The following is a 24577-nucleotide window of genomic DNA, read 5'->3' as shown; positions in this document are numbered from 1 at the left end:
CCTGTCATCTCATGGGATTGCTTTTCATTCTTCTACATCCACATTCTACATGTATTCTTGAGATTTACAATGAACAAAGAGGGGTGGGGAAGAACTGGGGAAGACCAACTGAAGAACATCCTGTACCTGATACCAGGGGATCATCACACTTGTTGAGCTGGACGCATAACATGTAGTATTTAAGGGTCTTGGTGAGCCAGACCCTAATAACAACTTCATTTGTTATTAGGTTGCTAGAACAGCCCATTACCCATAACTACTCTTCTCTCTACATAAAGTGCTTCTGAAAATTTTGGGGTAATTATTCATGCAAACTTGCAGGTTGCACAGGAAATATCTTCATCTGATCCCCGATAGTGGTCATGTTTTGTGTGGTTAAATGAAAGAGTTTAGCTGTCCAATAACCCACAATGGAAGCCACCAACTCAATCTTCAGGAAATGCACAAAATGCAGTGTCATTTTCTCCAAGGTCATCAAACCTTATTCTCATGAGAACTTTGCAATGCTGGTAGACAGCAGTGCTAAGGAAAACCCACACGCTGCCTAGGGATTTTGCCCTCAGAACACTTGAGGTAGTAGCCTCTCTCGTGTTTTCTTAGAAGCTAGCATCATTGTTTTCTCTTCCTTTACTAATCAGTACCTGGACCATGAGGCACCAAAGATGTGAACCCCATCACAAGCGCACAGTACAGTATCAAGGGAAGCAGCATCACAGAAAATAGAAAGACCACAACTACGGTCTGCACAATAAAACCTGCGAGGTAACTAGTGATATACTTAATTCATATTCTCTCTCTTCTTCCCAGCTGCCATGAGATAAGTAGGTCTACCCCGCTTCACCATTCCATCCCATGTTCTGCTTGACCTCGGGGCTAAAGCAAGGCAATCAGCCCATGATGGACTGAATGTTATAAAACCATGAGCCAAAATAAATCTTCCCTCCCTTCGGTTGAATTTTCTCTGGTATTTTCATCAGTGCAATGGAAATCTGACACAAAAATCAAACTGGAATTTATGAAAACTCTATCAGATTTCTCGTTCAGTTTCTCACCCTGTGCAATTGTTCTTCAAAGGACCTGAAAATATTGAACATTTTCACACATTTCTTTGCTCCATTACCTTTCATGTATAGGAGGTAAATATCAGATATTTAGAGCGTTTCTTTTCCACTATGAGTGAAATGGCTTTTAAAGCAACTGGGAGCACTGATTTACCATATTTTTAATGTTCAGAGTTTCTGTAGTGTGAATACTTTCATGTATTTGAAGATGACCAGGAAAGGTGAATGATTTGTGACAATTATTGCATTCAAAGGGCATTTCTACATTACCATTTATTTAATACTTATTAGGAGTAAGGAAAGAAGGTATTTCTGATTGTTTATACTAGTATAGCTTTGTTATATTAGTATAGCTTTGTTCCTATGTGAGTTATTTCATGTCGTAACTGCCACAAATAAAGGCTTTTCTACATTGTTTATACTTGAAGGGCTTCTAACCAGCATTTGTTCTTGTATTTGAAGGTAGGAAGATCAATTGAAGGCTTTCACATATTGTTGACATTCATAAGGCCTCTATCCAGTGTGAATTTATGATTGGAATCTGATAAGAATACATGAAACCTTTCCTTCATTGCTTATATTTATAAGGTTTCTTTGTAGTATGTGTGCATTTATACACTTGAAGGTGAGTGGAAATCTTGAATGTTTTTCCAGATTGTTTACATTCATACAATCTCTCTCCAGTGTGTGTTCCCTAGTGTTTTTCAAAATGAATTGGAATAAGGAAAGGTTGTACCACATTGTTTACATTCCTGAGGCCTCTTCCCAGTATGAGTTCATTCACAACATGAAAATAAGCACAATCAGTGAAGGATTTAACACACCATTTACATTCATAGGGTCGTCCCCTGTATAAATATTTTTATGTACACAAAGCCCAAAGGTATAAGTGAAGGCTTTCCCACATTGTTTACATCCATAAAGTTTTTCCCCAGTATGAGATTTTTCATATCTTTCATAATAAGTCAAACTAGTGAAGGCTTTACCAAGGTCATCAATTTCCACTTATAGGGCCTTTCTCCACAGAGATAGTTCATGTATTCAAAGGAAAAGGGAAAAAAATGAAAATTTTACCATACTATTTACATTGATACGGCTTATCTCCAGTGTGAGGCTTTTCATGCACAGGAAGATAAGTGGAACAACTGAAGGCTTTACCAGATTGTTTACCCACATTGGCCTTCTTTCCTCTATGAGTTCGTTCATGTGAGTGAAGGTGACTGGACTGGGTAAAGGCTTTGCCACACTGCTTACAGTCATAGGGCTTCTCTCCAGTATGAGTCCTTTCATGTATTTTAAGGCAAGTAGAACCACTGTAGGCTTTTCCACATTGTTTACATTCATAGGGCTTTCTTCCTGTATGAGTTCGTTCATGTGAGTGAAGGTTACCAGATGTAGCAAAGGCTTTACCACACTGTTTACATTCATAGGGCTTCTCTCCAGTATGAGTTCGTTCATGCACTTTAAGGGGACTAGAAAAAGTGAAGGCTTTTCCACATTGTTTACATTTATAGGGCTTCTCTCCAGTATGAGTTCGTTCATGTATTTGAAGGTAAGAAAAACTACAGAGGGATTTCCCACATTGTTTACATTCATAGGGCTTCTTTACTGCATGAGTTCTTTTATGTATTTGAAGGTGACTGGACTGAGTGAAGGCTTTGCCACACTGCTTACATTCATAGGGCTTCAATCCAGTATGAGTTCTTTTATGTATCTGAAGGTAAGATGAAGTAGTGTAGGCTTTACCACATTGTTTACATTCATTGAGCTCTCCTGTATGAGTTCGTTTATGAATCTGAAGATAAGAAGAACTAGTGAAGGCTTTTCCACATTGTTTACATTCATATAGCTTCTTTCCTCTATGTGTTTGTTCTTGTGTGTATAGCTTAGAGGATATAAAAAAGGCTTTCCCACCTTGTTCACATGGATTAGGGTTCTCTCCAGCATAAGTTTGTTCATGTTTTTGAAGGGAACTGGAACAACTGAAGGCTTTTCCACATTGTTTACAACTCATAATCTCCTCATTATGAGATTCTTCACGTACTTTAAGATTAGCCACACTAATGAATGCATTTCCACATTGTTTACATCTGTAAGCCGTCTCTCCAGTGTGAGTTTGTACATGTAACTGAAGATAATTTGAAGTACTGAAGGCTTTCCCACATTGCTTGCCTCCATATATCTTCTCTCTAGTATGAGATCGTCGAGATTTTTCAATACACCTGGAACAAATAAACTCTTTTCCACATGTCAAACATCCATACGATCCATTTACAGTGCACTCTGACACGTGTCTTTGAACATTTGTGAGAGAAATAAAGGATTTTTTGTTCTGTTTAAATTCATATGGCTTTCCTCCACACTCCTCATCCTCATGTGGTTTGTTTGCAGAGAGAGATATGATGTGCCTGTTTAGGAAAACATTATATATGAAGACCTGTACACACATACTGCTTTCACATGGAATTTCTAGCAGGAATGTCCTTTTAAGGCTAAGATTTGGAATCTCCCTGAAACATCTTTTTAAATTTTTCCAGAGCCTACCATAAGATTCCTGTTTGAAAAAAAAAAAAAAAAAAAAAAAAACAACTACAAGTACAATTTATGGTTGGCTAATTAACAATATTATATTATATTTATTTATAGGAATTGGACTTACACTAATATCAGGGAAAGTACTGGTTTTCTGTCATGTCTAAACTGTTTGAAAGTCAATATCATGACTACTTTGTGAGACTGCTTCTCCATAGCTACTATGAAAACAGTGGTATTATGAATGCAGTTTCTTAGCTCTGTCAAAAAAATAAATTATTTTGAAACCACTAAATGTGTATCTTACATTAAAGTTCATGTTTTGGGTTTAAAAAGAATAAATATAGTTCATACCATGCTTGCTTACTTTCCTTGTTTGTAAAATTATAGGATATGCTAGGATTCCTTCAGGGCTCTCTGTTTCCTCTCATGAGTACAAGTTACCTTAGATCTATCCCAGGATTTGTGTTCTGATCTTCAGCACTTTGGTTCTCCCATCTGAATCCTAAAACGTACACCCAGAACAGTGATTAAAATTATCATAATTTCAGAATGGATTATGGGATTTATAATATGGATAACTAAAACATAAAAATAATAAAAGAGGAAAAAAAAAGAATTATGGTATTTATGCTGCACAGTGCACTGACATTAGGCCCCATTTTTTCCTAAAAGTACTTACTCCCTTTTCCACCTTCTAAATCCATGAGTGGGTGGGTGGGGGGACTCCCGGGTGCTCTGTCTTTCAATATGTAATGAAACATCATCCTTACCTATAGAAGCCAGGTTTCTAAGGACTTCCTGCATCACATCTCTGTAGAGATTCTTTTGGGAAGGATCCAGCAAAGCCCACTCCTCCTGGGTGAAGTTCACAGCCACATCTTCAAAGAACACTGAGGTCTAAAATATCATCAAAAAATAAATAAATAAATAAAGTAGTGCAGCATATAAATGAAAAAAATAAAGGTCTATCAACAATTTTTAAAAATTTTTAAAAAGGGGGGGTGCTGGGGCTGGGGCTCAGCAGTAGTGCATTACCTGGTATGTGTGAGGCACTGGGTTCGATTCTCAGCACCACATATAAATAAATAAAATAAAGATCTATCAATAGTTAAAAATAATAATAATAAAAATGTAGTGCAGGCCATGAGAGACTGAAAACATAAGGGCTCTATTCTAGACACGTGAGATGTTCTCATAATTCTATGGTCTCCAAGTATTTAGTCCATATTTGTACTCAGGGCTGGGACTGTAGCTCAGAGACAGAGTACTTGCCTAGCATTTGTGAGGTACTGGGTTCAAACCTTAGCACGGCACAAAAATAAACACATAAAATAAGGCATGCTATCTGTCTTCAACCAAAAAAAAAACAAAACTGCTTTCTGTCTACACTCACTTCCTCAAAGAGAGGCATTCCAATATAAGATCTAAACTGATCCATAAAAGTATCAGCAGAGCAAAAACACCCTTCTCATTGTGGGGCAAAGGTATAATAAGGTATGCTCCAAGAACACCCCTAACATCTTAATAGGGTGCATGTCTAACACCACCAGTAATAATGAAGCCCTACTATCTCATGTTGGAAGAGAGGTAGTATTAGTCCTGATAGTGTCTATGCTTACAAAAGGTTGCTGACAAAGTTGCATCTTTGCTGGATAGGGGAACTAAAAATTGGGGAAGGATCCCAGCAAACTGAATCTTTACTTTCCTTTGGAAATTCTATTATTTTGTTCCACTCTTATGTTAGAACCTAAAGAATCAAAGTCCTTCCCACCAAAACAGAACCCTCTGAGCAAAGAATCTAGGAACTGCCCTAGTAGACCACATTTCATCCAGGTACTCACAACATGGTAACTGGGGATTGAGCTCATCCTGTGTGACTACAGCAAAAGAATAAGTAGAATTTGTAGGTACTTTACTCAACATCAAATTTAACCAACTAGTAAGCAACAACAGTGATCAATAAACAATTTGATAATTTCTTCTGATTAATATCAAGATACAGTTGGATAAGTGTCAAATACCTTTACTGACATTTAACAAACAGAATTTCTAGTAATCACCAGAAAGTACTTTTCCAAGCCAAATGAAAATAAGAAATGTGTAACACCTATCCAACTGTGGTAGACAGCAGACTATTGGCTTTTCCAATATATAGTCATGTGCCACATGACTATGTTTTGGTCAAAGACATTTGGGGTTAATAATGGGCTACATATACATGGTTATCAGGAGTAAAGGGATAACTGATGTGTTTATAGTGATGGTGGTACAAACAAACATACTGCATGATCACCTTTGGTATCTTGTAACGAAAGATGTTGTGCAAGGCTGTACCTGGGAAGCATCGTCTCCACAGAGCCTAGGTCTGTAATAGGCTATTCCTTCTAGGACTGTGTAAACACACTTTGGTGTTTGTGCAATGGTGAGAAAGAAAATGAATTTTTAAGTTGATAATTTCTTCTGATTAATTATCTAATTATCTCTCTGCTAATCTTATGCTATTTCCAATAGTATATCTTAGATGTTCTTTATTTATAGTCTGGTGTCACTTAAACATTGTGACTATAAATAAAGAACATCTAAGATACACTATTGGAAACAGCATAGAATTACCAGAGCAATAAACAGAGAGAACAAAAGAAAAAAAAATCAGTGCCTTGGAATTCATATAGATGAGTAATAACATAACAGGTAAGGTATACAAGTGGAGACATTCACAAGCAATTCAGAAGATGAGTCAAGACAAACTGGTATCTAATTTTTAAAAAATGCATTACTTCCCTCCATTCCATAGACAAAATATAAATTCATTACAGATTCTGATGTGAAATACAAAACTAAAACACTTTCAGAAGCTTACAGGAAATATTTTCCTAGAGGAATAGGGAAAACATTTTCACATAACAAGAGTAAGCAATAATGAAGAATGATAAATTCAAACATTAAAATTAGAGGAATAAAAAGATGAAAACACCTGCAAGAGAGGAGACACCTGCAATATGCAACACAGAGAGTTAGGGTGCCGAGCAAGCGGCTCAGGGGGCTGAGGCAGGACAATCAAATGCAGGATCAAAGCCAGCCTCAGCAACGTAGGAAAGCCCCGAGCAAATGGGCAACAACCTGGCTCTAAATAAAATATTAGAAGAAGCTGGGGATGTGGCTCAGTGGTTAAGCGCCCCTAAGTTCAAACCCTGGTACAGAGAGAAAGAGAGACAGACAGAGAGAGAGAGAGACAGAGAGAGAGACAGGGACACGGAGAGATGGAGCACGTGCACACACACACACAGAGAGACAGACATACAGATACAGAGACACGGAGAGATGGAGCACGTGCACACACACACCAGGGCCCAGAGTGAGAATAATCAACATATGACTCAAATGGGAAATAGCCAGACTTGGGACAGAAGGTGAAAGCTGCCTATGGAGAAAGGACCACCTCTGGGTGAAGAGAAGCCCAGGAGAAGGCCAAGCAGATGAGCACTGTCACCCACTGCAGACCCAGCGCCCCTCAGTCAGGATGTGGGTAGTGGGGAGAGCGGGACGGCTGCCCCTCTAGTGGTATTTCCTCACACCTGAAATTTACCATGACCTGCAGCCCAGAGACTTTTTCTGTGTATTCTTAGGGGTCCTCACAAATTCACAACATCTTACCTCCTGAACTGCTGCCAGGCTCACACAGTCAAGATCACAAAAAACTGCCCTTTGCTGCCAGCGCAGGGAGGAAAAGGAGCCATTTCCAGCACACCCAGAGAACTCTATCTTCCTGAGCCTACATTCAAAGGAAACTACTTCTCCAAGGCTGAGTCACCCAAGACATTATCAGCAAAAACTTGTGGGGAAAAAGAAACACTGAGCCCAGCTCCCCCTAATCTTCCTGCCTAGGTCAGGGAGGAGGAAGGGCTGAGGCTCTTAGAAACAAAGCCATGAAATGATCTCGTAAGTAGAAAATTCTAAACTGTGCATGCGCTGAAGAAGAAAACGCAAATGCCTGGAACTAAAAAATAAAGCCAAGCTGTACACCACCACAATAAACACAACACACTTACATCCACTAAAACACGAGCAACCTGAAAGCCATCACAGAAGATCAAGAGTAAAAGTATTTAGAAATTACCAAGAAGACTTTACAAAAACCACAAAATACTTCTGAAAGAAATGACACACATAAAAATATCTAGCATTTGTGAGCTCAAAGAATTGTAAATCTGCCTAAAAATCAACCATGAGGTCAATTCACTGCCTTTCATAGTATCAATGACATTTTTATACAAAATAAGAAGTACTATTCTAAGATTCACGTGGAATTGAAAGAAACTCAACAATGGAAGAAGAAAAATAAAGTGTAAAGTGATTTCAAAACCTGCTTTAAAGGAGTAACAAAGGGAGTGTAGAACTAGTTTAAAGGCAGACACACAGAGCAGTGAAGGAGGACAGGGGGACCCAGGACCATGCAGATACACAGAAGGAAATGATGTCTCTCAAGGGGCCAGGGTCATTCCAGGGGACCAGGATCTCTGGAGAATGAATGGCTGGGAAACTGGATGTTCATGGCAGCACCTAAAGTCAGATGCTCCCCTCACATCACACGCATACATGAGATCCATGGGGACCAAAGTGCTGAAGTAAGATGTGAACCTCACCAATTCTTAGAAGAAAATGCAGACCACATGTCTCACAACACTGGATTTGGGGATGATTTCTGGGATATAGTAGCATCCATTTGATTCATGAAAATAATAGATAAACCTAATTTTACCAAAAATAGCTTTTAGTCCTTTCATTTGCAGCAACGAAGCCCGGACTATTGAATACTATCTTAAGTGAAATAAGCCAGGAAAAGAGAGAGAGACACCGACTGTGTGTTCTTATACAGCAAAGCTCCAAGTTGGCTTCACAGAAAGTACAAGGGTATTCACCAGAGATGAGGAGGAGAGAAGAGAGGGGACAGCAGGGCTGGGTGAGGAGGCTGGGTATCAGGTACCAGAGTCCATTCAGGAGGAGCCAGCACTTCTGCTCTCCAGCAGAGTAGGTGGCCATAGTGTACAACATGTCACTGTGGTTTTCATAATAAAGCTGGGGAGCAGTCCACTGACCCTAAGAAATGATAAATGTTAGGAATGATGCAATGAAACAGGTGTACAACCAGCTCACTGCACCTCATCCACATGTGCAACTTAAAAGTGAATCAGCATTAGAAAGGAAAATGTTGTCCTTCATAGGACACCGTCAGCAAGTGAAATGGCACTGGAAGGAATTGTAGAAAATACCTGCACATTGTGCATCTGGAAAGGAGCTGAAAACTTGAAAGAATGAAGAAAAACCAGCTGACAAAGCTCAACTCCTTCTGACATAAGGATGCAAACCTAACTGTAATAAAATGAAACACCTTAAAAAGTACCAGAGATCTACAAAACCTACACTGAAGGCTACAAAGAAGGATGAAAGGCTGTCTCCATGACAACAAAAACAAGTCAAGGATGCCTGCTCTCACCACTTCCAGACAACACAGCAAGAGGAGTGCTATGGGAAGCCAGGAAAAAAATCTTTGTGTTCCAGACTTCAGCCAACTTACGTAGCCCCAGACAGTGGGACAAAATCAAGGACTTCACCAAGCAGATGGAGGTGGGCATAGGCAACTCAGACTCAGACTATCACCTGCAGAGAGAGCAGCCACAGGCACCAAGATGGGAGGAAGACAGTACAACCTCTGCACCCTTTACTGAGGTTCTCCCCATCAACACTGACCACCTGACACAGTGCACATCTCATTTGCATTCCTGCGTCCTAGAGTGTCTACAGCAAGTGGACAAGGATATCGGATGGGGTTTTTTCAGATGCTGCTCCGACCAGAAAATCGGCTACATTGGTGTAGATGGATACCTCATAAATCCCAGGGCTCTTAACACATACTCAAATACACACAGGTCTCACACAAACCTCCTGGCAGGCCCATGACCCCTCAACTTTCACAGACTAAAGTGATCAACCACATCAAATAGGTCAGAGTGGTGGCTCCTTGAACCCAAGCCATTTCCCAAAGTTGGGGTAACCCAAATAAGTTCACAATGTAGGTCCACACGAAATCCTGTGTTGCAATATTTATAGCAGCAGTACACTAAAGCCTGCGTGTATCCATGAGGAAGATATGTTCCCCAAGTCAGCAGTGAAAAATTCATATACAAATCTCAATACAAATAAACAAATAATCAAAAATCAACTTCTAGGCGGGCATGGTGGTGCACACTTGTAATCCCAGGAGCTTGGGAGACTGAGAAGGATCAGGAGTTCAAAGCCAACCTCAGCAATGGCGAGGCACTAAGCAACTCAGGGAGACCCTGTCTCTAAATAAAATATGTTGGGCCTAGGAGTTGAAAAGCAGCCTATGTAACATATGTGATGGGCTCTCAGAGTTCAGCACGCTGAATCCAGATACCATGGTTAGTTAACCGCACTCAGCCCCATCACCATGGTAACTGTCCTCCCCATGCACAGCATGTTCCTTTCCTTCTGCTTTTCTGCCACTGATCTATTAGCCCATTGGTTGCCCCTCATAAGTATGTTGGTAGCTCATTGGATCATTATAAAAACTTTGCCTATGCAATAATAAAGTGGATCGAGTTCTGTGAAATTGGTCTCTGGAGGTCTTTTCGACTCTGTCACCACACCCTCCTCAGGTGTTCGGTGGGCTTTGGCTGGATCAAGAGAGCCCACATTTGGTGCCTGCAGAGGGACCTGAGGCAAGCAGGTAAGTGCAGGTGTTGGACCCCAGGGAAACAGGGAAAAATGGGCAACTTACCAACCTCCACTAAGGACTCACAGCTGCTGCGCACCCTCCTTAGCATGAGAGGATTAACACTAAATAGAAAGGAAGCCCAAATTTGGGAATGTGGTAATTGACACCAATCCCTGGGTGAAAGCAGCTGATGTGTTTGATCCAAGTATATGGGAAAAGAATTATGGTTAATGCAAGGCAAGCAGAAGTTAGACAGGGATATACCCTGCCTCTTCATTCCTTTCCAATTGTCACAGCAACACAGCAACCTCTGGGGCACAAAGGGTGTAACCCGTCTGGTTATGGCATCAGAGGCAGGGGAACAAGGAGAACAAGACAAAGGGAGGAAGAATCACAGGTAAGCTCTGATGCAAAGTCCTTTGAACCACAACAAACAGAAAAAGGGCCAGACACGTTTAAGCCAAAGAAAATTTACTGCTCTTTGTCAAATCTAATGGGACAGTTACAGATAGAGAAGGTAAAAGGGAGAGCCTTATAGGCCCCCTTCCACCTTGGCCAGTACCCGCTCCTCCAAGGTCAGAATCTAATCCATTCTCAGACTCAGGTTGAACAAAGGACCAAGCATGGGGTGCCTATGAACAGGAGATACCAACTGCGTTCCCAGTCAATGTGAACCCCACCCCTCAAAGGCCACTACACTGGTATCCTCATGTCCTAGCTATATTAAAGGAGTTTAAGAAGGCAGTGAAGGAAGACAGACCTAGGGGTCCCTTTGCTGAACAAGTCCTTGAAACCCTTAGCCTAAGTGTAGACTGCCCACAGGATTGGAAAGACTTGGCAAGAGCCACCCTTGAGCCATCCACATACCTAAAATGGAAGACATTTTTCTATAATGAATATGAGCGGCAAGGAGGTCGCAACCCCATCACAGATGTTAACCTCCCAGCTAAATGCTTGCAGGGAGAGGGAATCTGCTGTTCCCCTGTGGTATAAGTTACAGGTCTGCCAAATTATTTCAACCAGGTGCAACTCTGCCTTAAGAGCCTGCAGGAAGTTACCAGCTGGAGAAGGAACAGTTTCTATACAGGGACTAAGGCAGAAAGCCACTGAGGACTTGCCGCAGTTTATCTGTAGAGTAAACAAGGTGGTGGAGGGGAAGGTATCCCATGTAGGAGCTAGGGAAGCCCTAGCCAAAGAGTTACTCTGGGAAGGATTAAACAAGGAACATAGGGCTGCCATCGCACCAGTGTGCAATGACACCCCAGATGACTGGATTTTGGCCACCCAGGACATAGGGAGACAAACGGCTCAAGCCTCTCTGCTGGCCTCAGCCATGGCAGTTGCATTGAAGCAGGGACAAAATAATAGTAAAGAAAGAGGTTGCTCCACTTGTTGGGGATATGGAGGAACAGGACATCTCCAGCGAGAATGCCCAAATAGCCCTAGCAAACCACGTGCACCTCCTTCTATTTGCCCTGGATTCAAAAAGGGATGACATTGGGCTTGACTGTAACTGAGCAAACTCAAGGGTTACACACACATTTCCACCAATCCGCCTAAAGTCTCTAGATTATTTTCAGAACTGACTAAAGAGGCTAGTCAGAGATGCAAAAACTGTGTGCCTTTTCTCCCCATCAGATCCTTGCAACCTACAGGGGTAAGCTCTTGAGGGCTCAAATCCAACACCCTTTGGCAGATGAATGTTACTCATTATTTGCCTTTTGGCAACCTTAAATACGTTCACGTAGTCATTGATACCTACTCAGGTTTTATTATGGCTACACCTTCTACTGGATAAACCATGAAAAAAGTCATCTTCCATCTGCTTAAATGCTTTGGGATCATGAGAGTTTCTTTCTCTATAAAAACTGACAATGGCCCAGCCTATGCAAGCAAAATCTTCAAGAAATTTTGCTCTACCTGGCACATAAAATGTGGAACTGGCCTGCCCTATAATCCTTAGGTTCAGGGTATTGTGGAACACATACACAGGGAACTCAAGACCATGCTCCAAAAGCATAGGCGGGGAAACTACACTAGCTCCCCACACGATGCTATGAACAAAACCCTATTCACTCTAAGTTTTCTCACCATTTCAAAATCTTCTATAGAAACAGCAGCCCATAAGCTTTGGGCCCCCCTCTTGGGGCCCCCCATCTACCTATGGTCTCATGGAAGGATCTTATAACAAGGGCATGCAATAGTCCAGGTCCCGTCCCAACCATGGGTCAAGGGTTTACAGGTGTTTTTCCAGAATAGGCGCCTCACCCCATCTGGGTGCATGCCAGAAGTGTCAAGCCCTGGACCCCCAGAACCACCAACCAAGAAAATGAAGGAACTAACTCTGGAGGAAAGCAAAGGACTCAACAACACAAATGGACCTCATGTAAAGTAACCTGGGGTGATATTAAACGTCTCGTTGACCACGCCACCAGAATGGGCCCTTCACCTGCTGGCAACCCCATCCCTGGGCCTATGATGGTGGTCCTATTGTATGCAGCACTCACTGCTAACAGTGAAGCTTCCTGTCAGGTAAACTGGGCTTTGTTCACTAGGCCACCACCTAAGCTCTTTTCCAATAACTCTAATCTTATCGATCCTGAATTAACTGTGCAGTGGAATACCAGCATTTCCATGCCTGCTCTGCCCATTTGTTTCTCCATAGTTGATAATGAGACCTACAGTCAGAACAACCCCCTTTGCTTTGCTTTTGCCAATGAATCTATTGTAGATAATTATAATAAGTCACATGTTGGGCTGTCTCTCACTGACCTTAGAGTTATAGTAATGCTACCTAGAGCCATAGACTCCCCCATGGCAAATGAAAAAAACACTTACTGCCAACATGTCCTAAGATGCTTTTTGGGAAGTCCCCCTCAGATAATGACACCACTCCCTGGAATCAATGCATCACATCTAGACCTCTTCTACTTGATAAGAGAAATATCTCCAGAGAAGAACAATACCTGTGGACTTGGGTGGACACAGCTCTCTGCAATTCATCTAACAGGCCCAAAAGCCATACGGGCTACTGCAGTAACTGCTACATGGGACAATCTGTTACTAACTGTTACACAGAAATTCAATATGGCATGATGGATATCACACCAATATTGCTGGCTGCTAGACCCATCAAATGGGCAGCAGACGGATGCATGAATGGGTCGATGTTGAACCAAGGCCCTAGCCATGGATTTACCTTCATCCCAAATGATACCCATACCCATTATGCACAAACTTGTGTTATGCCACCCTTTGCCATAGTAATTATCAATGATACTGATGGCATAAATATCACTCATACAGAGATCCCTTGGGCAGTCAATAAATTGTCTAACCCCTGCTATGAAAGCTAAACGTATATTTTTCTTAGAGTGCCACCAGAAATCTGGCTTCCAGTGAACCTGTCCAGACAGTGGAGGAGTCCATGGGACATGGAGATGAAGAACTTTCTGAATGAGATCCTGTACCAGACAAGATGTGCAATTAGCCTCATCAGCGATGGAATTATTGGCCTGATGACCACCATTGCTGCCACAGCCACTGCCACTGCTTCCCTCACTCAGCAGCTTGGAAGGCTGAGACAGGAGGATCACAGGTTCAGAGCCAGCCTCAGCAATGGTGAGGTGCTAAGCAACTCAGTGAGACTCTGTCTCTAATAAAATACAAAATAGGATGTGGCTCAGTGGTTGACTGATCCTGAGTTCAATCCCCAGTACCCGCCCCCCGCCAAAAAAAAAAAAAAAAAAAAAATCAATCCTACATGTGGTTGTTTAAACAAAACAAAAAAATCACAATGTGAAGTGTGAGAGAGAAAAGTACAATAAAATATATTCTCAGAAATTACAATATTCAGGCAAGATGTGGTGGTGAACAGCTCAAATCCTAGTGATTTAGGAGGCTGATGTAGGAAGATCACAAGTCAAAGCCAGCCTTAGAACTTGGCTAGGTCCTAAGCAACTTAGCGAGAACCTGTCTCTAAAAAATAAAAAGAGCTGAGGATGTTGCTCAGTGGTTTGGCACTACCATGTTCAATCCCTGGTATCCAAAAACAAAAACAAAAAACTAGAGTATTCAGATGGGCACAGTGGCTCAAATCGCAGGGATTTAGGAAGCTGAGGTGGGAGGATAACATGTCGCAATCTATGCAGGGCTACATAGCAAGAACCTGCTTCAAAATGAAAAAAAGATTGGAGAATGTAGCTCAGTAGTAGATTGTCCCTGTATTCAATCCCTACTACAGAAAAAAAGAAGAAATGAGTGTTCACAGCACCCTGGTATATCAGGGTGGAAGGCCACCCAGGCCAAGAGAAATCCTTTCAGAGAGGACCAAGACCCATATGCTGACCACAGGCTGCTCTCCAGGCTCAGGTCTGCAGAGAACTGAGGCTGAAGGGGTTTTAAACAGCATGACCATGTGTTAAAGCAGCAGCCCAAGCTCCACTATCCACAGGCCCTGGAGGAGCTGAGCTCTTGCTGTTTCTTGTTTTCTTTCCAGCTATTTCCTCATGGAACTCCATTAAAACTCAAGCTCAACACAAGCTAAGAGAGACCCTCTGAGTACACCGAGCAACTAAACTACTGTCTCCAAACATACTCTGGAAAGTCACTACACACAATGGCTACAGTCTTCAACAAACAAGGGCAAACTCTGAATAGAGGGAAAAACTGATTTCAGAGGAGAAACGATTATAATATTCAAATACCCACTTTGCAAAAGCAACAAAATAAGGAATACACATAAAGAGCAAAGTACATCTCACCAATGGGGAAAAAATGCTTCAGTTATTTTTTGAGAAAACATGGACACTAGACTCAGTAATAAGACTTAAAACCAACTGCCGGAATCTTTTAAGATGTACGACCTACAACAGGTCAAAACACCTGATGAACAACTGAGAGACTCACATGGACACGCGGTGAAATCCAGTGACAGAGGAGTCAGAGGCAATCGCCTGACAGTGAGCGACAGCTGGAGCACACAGAAGAGCTGTCGTGGTATCTAGCTCAACAGCACACCCACCACAGGTACCTCTAGGGCACTTAGCCAACAGCAGCCCAGCACACATCCTTCTCAACATCACAGGGAAGTATCCACGACCAGCCACCTTCAGCCACGACAGGCGTTAGTGCAGAAGGCTACCAAATCCCAACATGGCACCAGGAACACTGGAATTACCATGGCGTTAGTAACAGAAACACAGCTGGGTGACCTCCAGATATCTGCAGGTCAAATCCCAAAGTTCTAAACAGCACATGGGTCAAGGGTGTCTCAGGATCAGTCTGAATATTTCAAAGGAAAAGAACTGAAACTGCATCTTAGGAAACTTTGTGGAACAGAGCACAGGCAGGGCTTAGGGAGAATTAGAGGTGCTGAAGGCTTACATTACAAAAGAATAAAAATCAACCCTTCATCCTTCCACTTCAGGAACTAAAGAACAAACAGCAAGGAGAACCTACATCCGATGCTAGCATATGAAACTGTGATAGGAAATCAATAGAGAATCAACTCAAAAGCAAGCTCTTCAGGGCTGAGGCTGTAGCTCAAAGGCAGAGCACTTGCCTAGCATGTGTGAGGCACTGGGTTCAATCCTTAGCACAGCATAAAAAACTAAACAAATACAGGTATGGGAACAGGTGCATAGAGTACTGTATATATGGCGTATGTTAAGGGCGCTTGAGAGGCAGGCTGCTTACTCCGTAGGCACAGCACCCTGAGCATGAGGTCACATGTTGTGGTCCCAGTGCTGCTCTACGGCCACTCCTTAATCGGTTGCTACAAGGACAGTTGGCCAGAAATTGTATTGGTGGCTGCCTAAAATCTGCTTAACTACTGGCCACGTATATATACATGGTAACTGCACAATCAAATCAGACCTGCTTCCTGTGAGATCTCTGGAGGTCTTGATTCATGACTCTGCAGCCACACTCTCCTCTACCTATTCCATGGACCTCCTCACTAGATGAGAGAGAGCCCATGCATAAAGGCATGCTGTCCATCTATAACTATTAAAAAATAAAAAATAAAAAGCAGGTTTTTTTGTGGACATGCTTGTAACAGATAGCACAACTAAGAAAACAGAAACAAAACTTACTCAGTAGAAATGAAAGACACCATTATTCAGGGGGAGTAAAAGAACCATAAAGGAATATTATGAATAACTGTCGGACACAATTTGAGAATTCAGATGAACTGGACCAACTCCAGGAGGAAAACAATCTACCATAACTCACACAAAAAGAGAAATACACAACATGAACAAGTTAATGAAGTGATAATAACTGTCATCAGAGGAAAGGCATGGCCCAGGGGTGTCATGGTGGATTCTGCACCACACTAAGGAGGCAATGAAAACTACCCTTAATCCCCTCTAAGAGGAAGCAGGTAACACTTCCAACTCATTCCTCAAGGTGTAGCCTATATGACATATTGCAATGTTAACAGTTTCTGGCAGCCAAGCCAGGGAACCTGCGTGGACCACTGATGGCTGGATTCAGCACCCTGGCAAAAATATAACTAAGCAATAATGAAAAAAGGAGAAATGAATTGCATGCAATTTTATTAAATCGTGGAGAAAGAAGCAGCTCAATTGATTCTCTAGCTTCATTTCTTAAATTCTATGAAATCCAAGACCAGGATGTCTTTGTTGAGGAAATTCAGAAAACTATTTCTACAAGTGGAAATAGTAGACAAATATCTAAGAGTAGCCAAAATGTCCAGGAGTCTCCAACACCTTGTAGAGAATACCATCAGGTAATATTATAGATTGAAGGTCTATTTCAACCCCAAGATTCACAAGGTGAAAGGTGAACACCCATTGGGTGGCATTAGGAGGGGGCATTTGGAATCAGATAAGATCATGAAAGATGCTCATGAATTATAATAATCTCACGAAAACATGTTTTATTCAGCCAACAGAGATGACATTTAATAACAATTTCCAGGACACTTACATCAATTCATAAACAAAGGACCATACTTTGATATTTGTGGCAATTGCCATATTTGTCCCATGAAATTCAGTAGTAATCTTCCAAGTTCAGGTAACAGGAAGCAAAGAGAAGTTATCCATTGTGACAAGTTCTTCATTATACAAGGGAACTAATATTCTCATGAATCCACAGAGTATAAATTTACCTACCACACCTTTTGTGAAAATGAAACATTTTCTACAGCAACAATGACACACGGATTTTTCATTTTCTAAAGTAGCATTCTTTTATTTTTTTAGATGTCAATGAACCTTTTTTTAATTTATTTATACGCAGTGTTGAGAGACCAAGTGCTTCACACATGCTAGGCAAGCACTCTGCCACTAAGCCACAACCCCAGCCACTAAAGTAGCATTCATGAACCTACCATATGTAACTCCATTTGAAATCAAATTAAAAAAAAAAAAAAAAAAAAAGTGAGGTCTCAGAAATGTTCTACATGTTCTAAACAAATCAGAAAGGTAACTTAAGAATTTTTATCATATACCAAAAAAAATCTGTTTTCTTTTTAAATTCATTTCTTTTTTACCTCTTTTAAAATATTCTACCTTGCTCAGCTCTAAATAAATACATTCACATTTAAGGAAATCTGGCTGTCATATAAGGGGGCAGATCATTTCAAAGTGATAAATAAAGGGCTTGTGCTGAGGGAGCAGACATGTCAGGCTCAAGGAGCAGGTAAGGTCCCTGTGAGCTGGGCATCCTCCTACCTGGTCCAGCTCACTGAAACACTCCATGATTACCCTCCCAGGAGACCCAGACCATGACTCCAGGCTTTTCAGGTTTGCACAGCACTGCACTGGGGTGGGTGGTCCTATGCTCTGGGAGAATTTTCCTCCTTCACAACTGTGAGAGAATGCAAGGGCAAGAATCACTGCTGACCTGGCCCCTCAGCACCAGCATCTCCAGGCTAACTGTCCACTGGTATCAGAGAAATGGGAACAGGGAGTGGATAAAACAATGTCCCAAGATGACAGGTCTCTAGATGAGGCCTATTCCAGGAGATTCCTCAGCCCCAGGACCTCCAGCTGCTCCCCTGAGAGGCTGCATCCCACACCTCAGGCTGTGCCGACCCAGGGCCTGAAATTGCCTACCCTTTGCAGGACACTGGGCAGCCTCCACTGGCTGCAACAAGTGGCAGCCACAGGAAAGGACAGTGGCTGAGGACACAGGACCCTGGAGGGTCCAATGGAAACCTCTGCACAAGTTATTCTGATAAGGCGTCTATGCCTAGGGAAGGTAAAGGAAGGAAGAGAGGAACAGAGTTTTAACAGTGGAGTTCCAGGTAACTCTTTTCTGCTCTCACTACATGACAAATTCAGAAACAGAAACAAATCTACGAGGCTGTGCCCACTGAATGCAGTATAAGGAGCAAAGAGGGGAGAATTCTGGGAACTTGAGTGGGGAGTCAAAGTCTGAAAATGTGAAGAGAGCTCGAATTTAAAGGATCTAATGAGCGCCCTAACAATGGCTAGGTGGGGGAAAACCAGATGACTCTTCAGAAGAAGGAGGGACATGGACCCCCTCAGACCAGAATCCTCCACATAGGAAGGAGCCCCACACCTGAGGCAGGATCCCTGAGGCCCTCTGCCTTCACTGCACACTGAGGGCCTAGGGCTGGGGTCCAGATGTGCAGAGAGGGTTCTGTTACCTGCACCAGCCCACACCATGACTCAGGTCTGGGTTGGCTGAACTCTGGAACTGACAGTAGGAGGCCAGAGACCAGCCACAGCTGGTTCCCACCAGTTCTAACCATCCCACTTCCCTGAGCACTCCTGGCCCCACACACTCACCATTTCCTGCCTTCTGGGGAGTCCTGACATCCTTCCTGTGGACCTCATAGCACCTGCAGGTCAAAAAGAGATAGACCTGAGCCAGAGCCACTTGGGCCTCACACAGCAGAGAAGACACAGTCCTGGAGATGGATTCTGAGCTGTACAGGGTGAGAGAGAAAGTCCTGTTAGACTGTGGAAGGCCACCCCCTCCCACCAGCTGCCTCCTCACTGGCCAGGACTCCACAAGACCCTTCTCTCACCCCAGCCACATATGTACACCCTGGGACTCTGAGTGACAGGAGATAAATCAGACTCTCGGACAAATGAGGCCAGAAGGACAGGTAGTACGCAAAAGCCCTTTTCAGGCAAGACTTTCTCCCTGCAAGGGAATGCCCCACCAGGGGGACATTTCTCCTCAGGTACTTAAGCCCTTTCTCAAGCAGGCCCTGTTGTCTTCCTGTTCCTTTGGGCACAGAGTCACAAGCACTTGTGAGAAATTACATATTTGGTGTCCAAGGCTGCCAACCCTGAGCTAAGAGAAGGTGGGTGCCCGGTCACAATAGACTGGAAAGGAGGGATACAGGCATCCATCTTGGGGAAGAGGTCGGGGCTGTATGCCAAGGCCTCCTCACACTTTAACTCTCAGTCAACTCATTTCCAGACAAGAAAATGAAAAGACAACAAAGGAATATAGTTATTAAATACATGAAAACCTAATTATATGGCAATAAAAATAATTTAAAAGGAAAAGCAACCACATGAACTAGTTGAGGAAAGGTGCCTGCTTCATCCACAGTTCAATGAAAACCCACTTGCAGAGGTATATACATATTTCCAAACTTACAAAACTTATTTGGGCGCCAGACTTTGACTGCTGAAATGTACCACAGAGGGGTTGGAACTCCATGGCCAGGAGGGTCCACCTAAGGATTTACCTCTGGGAGCCCAACATGTCCCCATCCTATAGGTTTTCTTATGTGAGAAGATAAAAAAATTCCAAAGGAAGAAAGTGATAAACTCACATCTATTAAAAAAGAGACTCCTCCATCAAACTGCGATAGGGTCAAAGAAGGCTGCCCTCCCTCAGAGGAAATGTCTGCACTCTTTACAAAAAAATAAAATAAAAAGAATTCATGTATAGGGTATGTTAAGACAAAACAAAAAATAACTTCACAAATGAATTAAACATGAGAAAATGACTGAACACCTTTTCAATGAATATGGGTTCTCTGAGCTCAGGGTTGGCTGCCTTGGACACCAGATATGTAATTTCTCACAAATGCTTGTGACTCTGTGCCCAGAGGAACATGGAAATACAGAGAAAAACGTTCTCATAAATGGTATTCAGCAAAAAGCAATATATAGCCACATGGAAGTAAACAAGGATAGATAGTATAAGGGATGAATACACATGTGTATATACACTGCACTGAAATTTTCTAGTAATTTGAATTAATCCACAATCTATAACCTAACAATGATTTCCCAACATGTACAAAACTTATGAAGTGTGGGCACTTGAGGACCAAATTTTAAAAGAGAATGAAATGGTCAAGAACGTAAAATTAAAAAATTAAACTAGAAACAAGTGATGTTCCTGAAGCAGGAACAGGGAAGGGAACCAGGAGGCCTACAGATAGTAATACGAGTCTAAGCAACTGAGGCAGAGGAACCAACAATTCACATTACAGCACCACAGTGATAGAGTACTAATCGGAACATTTGAAGAGTTATGGAAAATAATAATCCTACAAAACAGCCCTCAAAGAAAAGTGGAGACACAAGGCAGCTTGGTAGGAGTGAGGGGAAACTAGCCCACCATTAACCTTCCAGTAAATCCTTTCCTGATAACATGGGCCCCAATGGAAGGAGAGATATATTGAATCTCTGGGAGACAACAATTCCAGAAAAAGAAATACCCATCCCTCACAATCTGGACTCCTCTCTCTCTTATTAGCAATGAGTCTCAACCTTTTACAGCTGCCCTCCTGAGTTAAAAGTTTTCACCTACATAACTACCCCTGACTGTCCAAACAGCACACTCACAAGTTCCAATGGTGAAATCAGCACAACTGTACCCTATAAAACCAAAATCCCCTCTGTAACTGATGGCCATTCACATATTCAGAAAATAAGTCCCCAGGTGCCAGAGGTCCTGAAGAGGAATAAGCAGCTTCCTGAATCTTTGAGGTCTGCACCCCTCATTTTGTGCTTTCAACATTAAGTTATTGAAAACTCAAATAAGAAGCACCAACTAAAACTCTGCCTCCTCACAGATGGCTCAAGTACAAGGAATGACAGAAAAAAAATGGAACTGTGCTCCCCTCCAGGCACAGGTAGGGGAGAGCAGGGAGAGGCAGCCTGACCAGGGCCCATTCACCTCTCTTTGGGCGGGTTATACAGGTGTTTAGATTCCCACTAAACTGAGCATTAAAAAAATTATTTCAAGAACTCTCTTCTTCTTTACATCACATTACTGTATCCAATTAAACGTTAACCAATAACATAAAATCAAGGAATTCAATCAAGGAATGAGCTTCTTACATACTTGGGGACAAACTGGAATTTCTTGGCAGAGATGTGATAAAGGAAACAAAAAGCACCGGCGCAGGGAAGCAGCCTGTCACCCCCAGTTCTCCAGGAACCCCGCTTGGTGGCTAAACACATCCCCAAACCCAGGGACACTCTCACAGCGGATGCAGCCCAGGTGGCTCCCTAGGAATGAGGGAACCTGAGCAGCTGGACATTTGGTTCTGGAAGGTCATTGTGCTCTTCTCTCCCCAGCGGAGAATGTTCCCTCCTGCGGGACCCTGGTTCTCACTCTCACCCAAGCACCCACCAGGAGGCACATGAGGGTCCTGGCCACTGAGGCCACGCTCTGCAGCTGACCAGGGGACCCGCTGGCCAGCCCTCCCCACGTGACCAGGGGAAAGGGCCCAGGGCCACCCTCCAGCGTGGACAATGCCATCCTCCGCAGCGAACCCCGGGGACCCGTTCCAAGTCCGTCCCGAGGGACCCAGGGTCCGGGGTCCAGGGCCATCCGAGGGGGCTCGCTAACACGCTCTGCAGCTGACCGGGAACCCTCCTCCCAGCCAACCCCGCAGGACCAGGGGACAGGCCCCAGGGCCACCCGCCGGCCGGGACTCGACCCGCTCCCAATGCTCACCCGCCCGCCGGGTCCCGCCAGCCCTGGCCGCACACTCTCCGTTTGGGCCTCCGGGGTCACCCGCCGTCCTCACGAAGGAACTTCAGCCACCCGAGCTCATGGGGCTCTCTGGCTATGCAGAGTCGCCCAAAATCCGTGCCCAAGACCCGCGACCTGAGGAAAAAAGACCCAAGCAGCCCAGCAAGGAAAGCGCCAGTCTGCGGAAGCCCGCCCTTGCCCCGGCTGCGCGCCTGATTGGACAACAAAGTAACCAATCCCTGATGAAATAGGCCCAGCCCTTTTTCAGGCAGCACCTCCTCCTGGGCTGGGGCCAGACCATGGGTAACCCGGGATGTGTAGAATTGGGTGCTATGCACATGGGAGCCACAGAGGAGTATGTTAAGACCTTAAGTCACATGACCTTCCTGCCCTGGGTTCAGGGTGGGCCTGAGCCCTGGAAAGGAGGCCGGTTCAACTGAAATGAAGTGCTCAGTAAGTACCTTTGACTTTTCTGAAGGCCACATGAAAACGTTCAAAGAAACAGGTGAAACAACCCGGCACAGCTCAGCCATACAGTACTTTTCTGGCAAATTGAGGCCCTGGGTTCCAGCCCAGCAAAAACAAGATGATTCAAAAGACAAGAGAGAAAGTCACAGGTGAGGTTGATTGTGATGTCTTTAATGCAGTATATGTAAAATATCATTGTTTTACTCTGCAAACAGTATAATGAGGTGTCACTATTAATTTACTTGTCTTTATGATACTGTAGTAGCACCCCCTTTCTCCACAGAAAAGTCTTAACTGGGCCTTTCCAGAAATCTTCACCATGGCTGATTTTAGTACTGTCAGCAAAAGAGTCTCTGCAAGAGTCCAATGTAGATAACCTTCCTATTTTCGTGTTGCCCTGTTTTGCTTGGCCACTGGCCCAGAAGATACCAGCACTCCAGGTGCTAGACACCCCCTTACTAGTTTTTCACAAACAACCAGTATAGTAGTTTGTAGAAATGTGCCTCTGGCCTTGAGCTGGGCTTCACAGAGATGTTTACATTTCTAAGATAAGAAAGTTAATAGTTGGGCTCCATGGTAACAGCTGACAGGAGGAAAGAAAGGGGAGAAGAAGCTTCCCCCTTCTCAGGTGTTGTCCTTGAAAGGTTAACTTGCCTAAAACAGTGAAAGAAAAAGCTGCTTTTATGTGAACTTCTGCAGACTGTGAGCTTCTGAGCCCCTCTCCTTACATGCTGGGTATTAAACTCTGAAACTTCCTGAACTCAGGGTTCATGTGGATTGATTGATTATAGCAAAAGCTGTGCCCTCTGAACCTGGCTGCAGCCAAATAAAATTGTTTCCTCCTATCTTTGGTGCCTTGCCTCATCTGTACCCTACAACAAGGTAACTCCCAGTGGATGTGTTGTTGAACCCTGGTCTCCCATCTGCACTAGGTCTATGTGTCAGGCTGCTAATCACTCCACAACTTACCAGCTCATGAGTGGGCTGGTCAGCAATCTTGGTGCAGTGGGGCCCACTCAGACCTCTGTTCTAGGTGTTGACCAGGCAGCTCTGCTTCTGGGGGAGAACTGGCTGTTGAGGGAGCACCTTGGTTCTCCTCCCCATGGTATCTCCTTCAGCAACTTAGTCTTTGTGCTCATGGAGATCGAGGGATCTAGTAAGAAGACAAGCATGTGGACCTTTTTTTTTTTTTTGGTGGTGGTGCTGGGGATTGAACCCAGGGTGTTATAACAAGCCCTCTACCAGCTGAGCTATATCCCCGGCTCGAATGGGGATGCACAATGATACACTGTCATATTTGTTGTATTTTATTGGATGCAATAAATAAGGAAAATGTGATCTTAAGAGTGTTGAACTTTTTGTGCTTGAATATTAGCTACCTTTCCATTTATTTAACTCTTCTTTGATTACTTTCAACTTTCTGTTTTAACACTCTGTTGTAAAATTTATTTCTATGTATTTTTTTGTACAAATTTGAATAGAATTGCTTCTTATTTTTATTTTTCAGACTGTTTCCATTATAAAAAGCTTCTATTTTTGTGTTTGTCTTGTCAATTGCAGCTTTGCTGAGCTGATTGAATCTAGTGTTGTGTGTTCACGTGTGTATGAATGCCTTAGAAATTTTTACATAGGCTTTCAATATAATTTCTATTCATTGTTCAACATCCAAACTTCCAGTTAAATAATGAATACAAACAGCAAAGTCAGCACTCTTTTGTCTCATCATTCCCTGAGATAAACACCCAGCTTTTACCTTCGGTGGCACTGTCACCTATTTGATTCTATGGATGCCTTTTAGCTTGTCTAAGAAGCCCTCCTGTAGCTC

The 24577-nt window shown here is 43.1% G+C and overlaps 1 protein-coding gene across 1 annotated transcript; it reads right to left on the bottom strand.

The window, feature by feature from the left end:
• Window positions 1-1870: 1870 nt before the first annotated feature.
• On the bottom strand, window positions 1871-23213 carry LOC124082365 (zinc finger protein 14-like). The gene is made up of 5 exons (XM_046428844.2): window positions 22267-23213; window positions 19119-19258; window positions 4367-4493; window positions 4038-4098; window positions 1871-3469 (listed from the first exon to the last, which is right to left on the bottom strand). Exons 2-5 carry the CDS (start codon window positions 19164-19166, stop codon window positions 2140-2142), a joined length of 1566 nt encoding a protein of 521 aa, XP_046284800.1. The 5' UTR covers window positions 19167-19258; window positions 22267-23213; the 3' UTR covers window positions 1871-2139.
• Between the last annotated feature and the right edge of the window lie 1364 nt (window positions 23214-24577).

This window comes from Marmota monax, unplaced genomic scaffold (genome assembly GCF_021218885.2).
Source record: "Marmota monax isolate L192 unplaced genomic scaffold, Marmota_monax_Labrador192_F-V1.1 WCK01_AAM20220418_F8-fsc00035, whole genome shotgun sequence".
Lineage (NCBI taxonomy): Eukaryota > Metazoa > Chordata > Mammalia > Rodentia > Sciuridae > Marmota > Marmota monax.
This window is presented reverse-complemented; position numbering and strand designations above follow the sequence as displayed.

What these genes read in the sequence shown, in the direction of transcription:
- LOC124082365 (XM_046428844.2), bottom strand. Translation starts at nt 19,166, where the DNA reads ATGAGGTCCACAGGAAGGATGTCAGGACTCCCCAGAAGGCAGGAAATG. An exon ending in TAGAAACCTGGCTTCTATAG is followed by an intron (nt 4,099 to 4,366) that starts GTAAGGATGATG and finishes TGTACGTTTTAG; the next exon opens with GATTCAGATGGGAGAACCAA. An exon ending in AATCCTGGGATAGATCTAAG is followed by an intron (nt 3,470 to 4,037) that starts GTAACTTGTACT and finishes TTTCCTAAACAG; the next exon opens with GCACATCATATCTCTCTCTG.